This window comes from Mobula birostris, chromosome 16, assembly GCF_030028105.1.
Source record: "Mobula birostris isolate sMobBir1 chromosome 16, sMobBir1.hap1, whole genome shotgun sequence".
Lineage (NCBI taxonomy): Eukaryota > Metazoa > Chordata > Chondrichthyes > Myliobatiformes > Myliobatidae > Mobula > Mobula birostris.
In genome coordinates, this window is record NC_092385.1 from 74,662,213 (window position 1) to 74,671,564 (window position 9,352).

General features: G+C 42.4%; 1 protein-coding gene across 2 annotated transcripts in view; it reads right to left on the reverse strand.

Moving 5' to 3' along the window:
- The window catches only part of mtmr14 (myotubularin related protein 14), a 110,488-nt gene extending 101,702 nt beyond the window's left edge, over positions 1-8,786 (reverse strand). Inside the window, exons 1-2 of one of the 2 annotated variants that reach the window (XM_072280852.1) lie at positions 8,349-8,786; positions 757-905 (exon numbers count right to left, since the gene is read on the reverse strand). In XM_072280852.1, the coding sequence (XP_072136953.1) occupies positions 757-905; positions 8,349-8,462 (263 nt within the window). In that variant the 5' untranslated portion in view covers positions 8,463-8,786. The remainder of the gene's footprint in view (positions 1-756; positions 906-8,348) is intronic. The other variant, XM_072280853.1, reaches the window with a different exon arrangement.
- Positions 8,787-9,352: the final 566 nt, after the last annotated feature.

Consider the following 9,352-nt stretch of genomic DNA (forward strand, 5'->3'; position numbering starts at 1 on the left):
TTAGGGCTATGGTACCCTACCGGAGTTTTATAAAATACTAGTTAGACCACACTTGAGCAATGACCTGATAAAATGAAGTGCATACAGTAGATAGATTGATAGTCAGTCTTTTCCCAGGGTAGGCAAGTCTAAAACTAAACAACTTTAAGGTGCAAGGGAAAAAGATTTAAAGGAAACTTGAGGACAACATTTGCGCACAGAGGCTGATGGGTATATAGAACAAGCTGCCAGAGAAAATGACACTTAACAGTTACCTGTACCTGGAGTGGGTTAGGGGGATATGGGCCAAATGCAGGCAAAATGGGACTCGGACGGACATCTTGATCAACATGGATGAATTAGGCCAAAGAATATGTTTTCACATTGTATAACTTTATGACTCGAAAATACTGATAACTCGTCACATAACTACATCAGCTGAAATTCTGAATAAGACAGCCCATGTAAACACACAACTGGTGAAAGGGATACATCACACAAGGGATCAAAAGCAACCTGAATAATTGATTAGGTTACTTGCAACTGCAGAGTACGACATAGCAAGGAGCCTCAGCAACATTCAAACCCATGACACGTCATTAGCAATTAAAATTCCAAAAATCACTGTCAATTCTTGCTCCCATATCTTGACTCTTCACCATCCTCACAATCATAACGCAGCCTAGCTTATACTGTAACCTCTTTGGAAAAATACCAAGACCTGAACAATTACACAAAATTCACAAAACCTTTGATATGTTAATTCAATCCCATTACCTGTCTTTACCACCCTCTGTGCTTGCATACTCTTTGAAGATGATCTGGCGGGGGTAATGCCCACAAAGCTCTCCGTTTGGATTCTGAATCACACTGTACACATAGTCTTTCCTGAACAATTCCAGACAGCGATTTTCAATCTTCTCCACCTGAAATCAAAGAAACAAATCAGTGAAAAGGTGCAGTAACCAGACAGCCAAACAGGTGAAGCAAAGATTCAATTCTAATTCCTCCAACTTTGTCTATTGTATTTGATGCTTCCATAGCAGTCTTGTTTACATCGGGTCTCGCCAATATGCAGAGGATTTTTGCTCTGTTGATAAAGGCCATCCTGAACTGCCAGTTGAATGCCGTTGCAATTCCCTTGTGATTCTCACATGGACCTGTCCAGCCTCAGCCTTCTCCACTTTCCTGAGTGCTTCCTTACTCAAATTAGAGAAGCAATACTTCTTATTTTGCCTGGGTGGTCCACAACACAACAATATGAAAATGGTATTTTCTTATTTCAGGTAACCTTTCCTTCCTGTTCTCTGCCCCACTCCCCAGCCTTCTCACTTCCGGATCCTCTGGTCTGCCTATTTTTTATCCCTTTTTCCACAAACCCCTCCAGCATCTCCCGTCACCCATATCTGTCTCCTTCCCTCACCCAGTTCCATCTAGCTGCTGCCCATATGTTTCACACACTGGATCTTGACCCTCACTCATCTACTCCTTGTCTTCAATTCCTCTCATACTAATTCCTGTTATCACCTTCCAGTCCAAAACTAGTAGCATTTATGTTCCCATGCATCACCTGCCAGTAGCTGCCTCCATCTTAGTCCTGCCCAATGTCCTTATTCCAACTTCCTTTTTTGTTTGCCTGCCCCCATCTATCATGTCTCCAAACTCCAACCAACTTAGATCTAACTGCTCTTCATACTTCAAAAACCCCTCCCCACCAGTCCACTTATCAGCTGTCTCAGCACTCCTTTCCTCTTTATTCTGGTCATCTGTCCTCAATCCTGTTGCTGGGTTTTCACCCCAAACAACAATTCCTCTCTTCCCAGCTCCCCCACAGATCTGCTTAACCTGTAGAGACCTTTTCTGTAGACTGATTGTTGCAACCAATAAATCAACTGTCTTAAACATAGTCAAAGGAAATAACCATACAAAATTTTAACCATCATTTTTACATCCTAAATAACTTCTATGCAAAAGTATTACTGTAGATGATAGTGTTTTAATAGTAAAAAAGTAGATGCTTCTATACAGATGAATCTACATTCTCATACCTCCTTTCACTCAAAGGAATATGATGAATGATTTACCTAATTTTATATGTTGAACTCATTTAGACAGGGACCACAGTCCAAAGGTCATTTTAAAAAAAATCAGGGCGATAATAGCACTTCATTTGCATTTCACTTCTCATGACTTCCACAAACCCCAAACCATTTTACAGTTCAAGGTAGACTCAAAGTTTACTGTCATTGCATGTAGAAATAAAGCAGAGCAAGGTCCTGCAAACACCATGAGATAAACAATCCCATATACACTTTTAGTGATATTGGTTGATATAAAAACTGGTTAGTATGTGAGATTCCCTGTATTATTCTGTAAATAGCATCACGGGATCTTTTATAACCAAAGGAAGCAGGAAGTTTGTTAAAGCCTGACAAAAGGTTCAACTCTTTTCAGCTAGTATTCAGTAATGTCATTTAGTGTACAACCCCTCTCAATTGGTAAACCAGAATTAAATTTCAATACATGCTGCTGTAAATAGGCCAATATGTTTTGAGCAGGACTGAACAAAGAGTGGATTTACAAATGGAAAGTAAAATTTGCATGGCTGATAGCAGTAAACCTTGTTGCCAAATGACAGAAACCTATAAAAGAGACAGATAAAATAAATTGATTCAAAATGCACAAATCAAAGTCTTCAGAAGAGACAACGTCCAATGAAAGGTGACTGCAGAAAGAAACATGCAAAACATCTGTAAAAATTACAAAAATTGACAAAACGACTGGTTTCTTTTCAGAAGTGAAACTGCGATCACCATCAAGTTTTACACAAGCCTTTCTACCACTGATCAAATTTGAAGTTACATTTATTAATTACAGGACAGCAAGAAGGAAGTGTGTCATGTGAGGCAAAACTTGAACCTATTACTGACAATCTATATCAGAGATGAGTGTTTTACATTCTAAGTGTAATTAAATATGTAAGCCTGTGACTGTGGACTATGACAATCAGTGTCCTACATGCTGCATAACACTGTTAAAATGTACCTCACACAAAAAATGATGGAGGAACTCAACAAGTCAGGTAGCATCTATGGAGGGAAATAAACAATTGACACTTCAGGCCGATACTCTTTATTAGGTCTAAGAAGCAAGAGGACAGAAGCCAGAATAAGTTAATAAGGTTTGGTGGGGGGGCGGGGGGAGGAATGATGAGAAGCTGGCAGGAGAAAGGACGGACCAGCTGAGGAAGAAAGTGGGTGGGTTTGTTTGAGGGGGCATGAAGTAACAAACTGGGAGCGGATAGGAGGAAGAGGAAGGAACTTAATTAGAGAGGACAGTGAACTATGGAAAGAAGGGAAGGTGGAGGGGAATCAGAAGGAGGTGATAACCATGGGGAATGAAAGAGGTGTAAAATGGCAAAATGTAGCTCCTGGCTATTGTAGCTCCCATGATGGTAAGAGGGCATTGGTCAATTATCAAGCCTTACTTCAGAATTAACTAATTGAATCATTAGATTACAAAATGCAGGCCAACATTAAAGGTTTTTTCTGCTATGTGATATGCCCAAAATTGACAGAAATTAGTTCTTAGATGCAGTTTAAACATGCACCAAGCTAGTAGGATGAGCATTAATATCAAAGTTCAACTCAATGAACCCATGTACACTACCTCACCAATTCTTTAAAATTTGTTTTGCTCTCTTTTTGCACTACTTGTTTACATACAAGAATATAACACAGTCGAGCAGAATTAAGCCATTTGGTCCATCAAGTCTGTTCTGCCATTCAATCATGGCTAACCCTTTCTTCCCCTCCTCAGCCCCACACCCGGTCTTCTCCCCGTAACCTTTAATACCATGGCCAATCAAGAACCTAACAATCTCTGCCTTAAATACACCCAACGACCTGGCCTCCATAGCTGCCTGTGGTAACAGATTCCACAAATTCACCACCCTCTGGCTAATGAAATTTCTCCGCATCTGTTTTAAATGGATGCCCCACTGTTGTAACGCTGTGCCCTCTTGCCCTAGACTTCCCCAACATGGGAAGCATCCTTTCCACATCTACTGTCTGACACTCAACATTCAAAATGAGATTCCTCCTCCACCCACCAATCCTTCTGAATTCCAGCAAGTACAGGCCCAGAGCCAAATGTTCCTCAGATGATTCCCAGAATTATCCTTGTCAAACTCCCCTGAATCTTCTCCAATGCCAACACATCTTTTCTTGGATGAAGAGCCCAAAACTGTTCACAATACTCAAGGTGAGGCCTCACCAGTGCCTTACAAAGCCTCAGCATCACATCCCTACTCTTACATTCTAAACCTCTTGAAATGAATGCTAACATTGCATTTGCCTTCCTCACCACTGACTCAACTTGCAAGATAACCTTTTGGGTGTTCTGCACAAGGATTCCCTAGTCCTTTTGCAAACACAAGGAAATTTTCAGATGCTGGAGTTTCAAGCAACACACATAAAAGTTGCTGGTGAACGCAGCAGGCCAGGCAGTATCTATAGGAAGAGGTACAGTCGACGTTTCGAGCTGAGACCCTTTGTCAGGACTAACTGAAAATAGAGCTAGTAAGAGATTTGAAAGTGGGAGGGGGATGGGGAGATCCAAAATGATAGGAGAAGACAGGAGGGGGAGGGATGAAGCTAAGAGCTGGACAGTTGATTGGCAAAAGGGATATGAGAGAATCATGGGATGGGAGGCCTAGGGAGAAAGAAAAGGGGAGGGGGGAAGCCAAGAGGATGGGCAAGGAGTTATAGTGAGGGGGACAGTGTGTGTGTGTGTGTGTGTGTGTGTGTGTGTGTGTCTCTATATATATATACATACACACACACACAGAAGTTTGAGAAGTCAATGTTCATGCCATTAGGTTGGAGGCTACCCAGATGGAATATAAGCTGTTGTTCCTCCAACCTGAGTGTGGCTTCATCTTGACAGTAGAGGAGGCCGTGGATAGACATGTCAGAATGGGAATGGGACATGGAATTAAAATGTGTGGCCACTGGGAGATCCTGCTTTCTCTGGCACACAGAGCGAAACAGTCTCCCAGCCTGTGTCAGGTCTCACCAATATATAGAAGGCCGCATTGGGAGCACCGGATGCAGTATATCACACCTGCCGACTACAGGTGAAGTGTCACCTCACCCAGAAGGACTGTCTGGGGCCCTGAATGGTGGTGAGGGAGGAAGTGTAAGGGCATGTGTAGCACTTGTTCCACTTACAAAGATAAGTGCCCTTTGCAACTCAGATTTTTTGGATTTTCTCCCCATTTAGAAAATAGTCTGCACATTTATTTCTCTACCAAAGTGCATGGCCATGCGTGTTCCAACACCATATTTCATTTGCCATTTTCTTGCCTATTCTCTTAATCTGTCCAAGTCCTTCCCGCTTCAACACTACCTGCCCCTCCACCAATCTTCACATCATCTGCAAACTTGGCAACAAAGCCACCTATTTTATTATCTAAATCACTGATGTACACCATAAAAAGAAACAGTCACAACATCGACCCCTGTGGAACATCATTAGTCACTGGCAACCAACCGAAAAAGAATCCTTTTATTTCCACTCGTTGCCTCTCATCAATCAGCCAATGCTTTAACCTTGCTAGTTAACTTTCCTGTAACACCATGAGCTCTTAACTTGGTAAGCAGACTGATACGTGGCACCTTGTCAAAGGCCTTCTGAAAGTCCAAATATACAACATTCACTGTATCCCCTTTAACTATCCTACCTGTAAACTCCTCAAAGAATTCTAATAGGTTCGTAAGGAAAGGTTTTCCCTTCAGGAAACCATACTGACTTTGTCCCATCTTGTCCTGTGTCACCAAGTACACCATCACCTCTTCCATAACAATTGAGTCCAACATCTTCCTAACCACTGAGGTCAGGCTAACAGTCTATAATTTTCTCTCTGCTGCCTCCCTCCTTTCTTAAAGAGTGGAGTGATATTTGCAATTTTTCAGTGATCTGGTACCATGCCAGAGTCCAATGATTCTTGAAAGATCATTACTAATGACTTTACAATCTCTACCACTACCCCTAAGGTGCAGTTCATCTTAGAAAAGTAGAGTGCCATCAGTAAACCTAGGTAATTTCTAAGTACGTGTTCGGCATAGCATTGTGGGTCAAAGAGTCTGTATTGTGCTGCAGGTTTTCTATGTTTCTATGGTCTGGGTGACTTATGCACCTTTAGGTCTTGCAGCTTTTTGAGCACCATCTCCTTTGTAATAGTAACTGGACTCACTTCTCTTCCTTCACGCCCTTCAACACTTGGCATACTGCTAGTGTCTTCCACAGTGAGGACTGACACAAAATACCCATTTAGTTCATCTGCCATCTCCTTGTCCCCCATTATTATTTCTCCGGCCTCATTTTCTAGCAGTCCTATATCCACTCTCTTTTTCTATCCAGCTGATATTGTTTGTTAGCTTGCTTTCTTATTTCATCCTTTCCCTCCTAATGATTCATTAGTTGCTTTTTATATTTTTAAAAGCTTCCCAATCCTCCACCTTTCCTCTAATTATTTCTTTGTTGTACCTCTTTTGCTTTTACATTAGCTTTGACTTCCCTTGTCAGCCAATGTTGTACTATTTTGCCATTTAAGGATTTCGTTACATCGACCTATCTTTTCTACGGATGCCGCCCAGCCTGATGAGTTCCTCCAGCGTGTTGTGAGTGTTAACTCAAGCTATTGCTGCTCTGCTGGCATCACTGCCAATATCTCCTTTCAACTTACTTTGGCCAACTCCTCTATCGTAAAGTGTGTCACTGTTTGTTATTGTAACCTAGTTTCTGTTATGTATTGCAATGTGCTGCTGCCACAAAACAACATATTTTACAACATATGCCAGCAATATTAAACTCGATTCTGATTCACTTTACTGAACTCTTGATGTAAATTGTGCAAAAGAGAGCTTAGAAACAAGAGGGCATTACCACACACTATTAATTATTATTATTAAATGTTGGACAATATCTAGTAAAATGAGGGAACGAATTGAAGCAGCAGAGATGTGGTTTTTGAGGAGGATACAAAGAAAATCATGGACAAAACGAATATCTAACGAGGATGTTATGAACAGAGCAAATACAAAAAGAGAAATAATGTATGACATCATGAAAAGGCAACGTAACTTCATTGGACATGTGATTAGGAAAGAGGAGTTAGAATGCATGGTAATTATGGGAAGGATTGAAGGGAAGAAAGCAAGAGGAAGACAAAGACAAATGATGATGGAGACAACAGCCAGAGAACTGGAAATGAATACCAATGAATTGATCCACTTGACCCGAAACAGGAGAGTGTGGGCCATGGCAGTCAAAGCTCAAACTGGGCATGGCACCTGATGATGAAGATGATTAATTGTTACTTAAAGAATAAAACAGATTGGCAAAAAAGTAATGCAAGTCCAAACGGAATTAAAGTGAGCTTGAATTAATTTATCATTCATCTGGTAAATCTTAGGGAAATATACAAGATGATAAAAATGTCTTAACTCTGAAAATAAAATACACGTGGTTGAAAGAAAAACATGTATAGCCAAAGAATATAGATATCATGGTTGGATGTACATTTAATAAATAATATGTACATTCTACAAATTTAAAGAAATGAAAGTCCTTTACAGGAAATGCTCTATATTCACCCAATGCTGAAGAACTAGTTTTATGCTACAGCTGTTATCCCCAGCTTGGGTTATTGTTGAAACCAAGAATATGAGAAAATAACAGGACTAGATCATCTAGCCCATTATTCAATAGGGTCACCAGGTCAGTTGTCAACTCCTCTTCATTGGATCGCCAGGGTCCTCCATCTCCTGATCTATCAAAAATTTATCTACCTCCACTTCAAATGCTTCTAATGAGCTAGCCTCCACAACTCTCTTTGCCACAGATTTCCTGAGATTTATCACCCTGCTTGAATGTTTTTAAGTGCATCAGTTTGTAATAATTGATCCTTTCCCTTGAAAATATCTCCATATTCAAGATTCGCCCACGAGGAAAAAAACATCTTAACATAAACTATGTCTCCCCCTCCCCTTAATATCTTATATGTTTTATTAAGATCACCCCTCACACCCCGCAAAGCTAACTCACTTTCCTCTCAAATGGAGAGTATTTCCACGTCTATCGCTTCAGCAGTTTTTTTTTATTTTAGATTTTCGTTGTAATATAGATTATTCTTGGATTGCATTACTTTTATTGACAGTGTTATCCCAGTTTCGGGGTTTTAAACGACTGACTGCTGGTCAGGGTTACTAGTCGACATAGTTACGCGATTTGCATTGATCATATACGATACCCTTTTACTCTGTTTAATGCCTGAGATACACAGAAACCACTCTCTGTCTCGTTACCTTGGGGTTGGCCTCCTTGGCCCGGTACTGGTGTTTGGAGAAATGATCGATCAGCTCCCCGATCTCCTCATTCCTGTTGGCCATTCCAGGCCCAGTCAGGCCAGGCTCCCACATGTCGCAGCCCTTACTCCACGCCCCAATCCGCACAGCCTCCACCGGCTTCTCCCTGTAATGGACTGCTGGCGCTGCTGCCCATGGCCCAGCCGCTGCCACCAGACCTGCAGCTCGCACCGGCCAGCCAGCCAGCCACTTCCCGGGCCCCGCGGGCCGGACGCCCGGCCTCCGCCCGCGCTTCCCTCGACGTATACTGACAGGAAAGTGACGCGGCTGCCCGCCGTTCCCTCGACCACGGCCACACTGCTCAAACCTGGCACCAACTGACAGGCATCGTCATGGCATGCCGCCTTGACCTTTGATCCCACCTACATTATCTAACCTTTCACCCCGTGGCGTCACAGATCGCCAGACCCACCCTTCTGGGAGCGGAGGATCGGACAATCTGCAATCACTCCACCTCCAATCTGATTTAAACTGCAACAGCCCGCAAATTTCTTTGCTATCATGATCATAACTGATTCCTTGCCTACTTGTACACCACATCCTGTATTATCGTACCGTCTTAAGTGTGAAGTAACACGAGAAAATCTGCAGATGCTGGAAATTCAAGCAACACTCACAAATGGCTGGTGAATGCAGCAGGCCAGGCAGCATCTCTAGGAAGAGGTACAGTCGACGTTTCGGGCCGAGACCCTTCATCAGGACTAACTGGAAAAAGAGGTAGTAAGAGATTTGGGAGGGGGAGGGGGAGACCTGAAATGATAGGAGAAGACAGGAGGGGGAAGTCCATTCGTCCCCCCATCCCTCCCCACTGATCTCCCTCCTGGCACTTATCCTTGTAAGCGGAACAAGTGCTACACATGCCCTTACACTTCCTCCCTTACCACCATTCAGGGCCCCAGACAGTCCTTCCAGGTGAGGCGACACTTCACCTGTGAGTCGGCTGG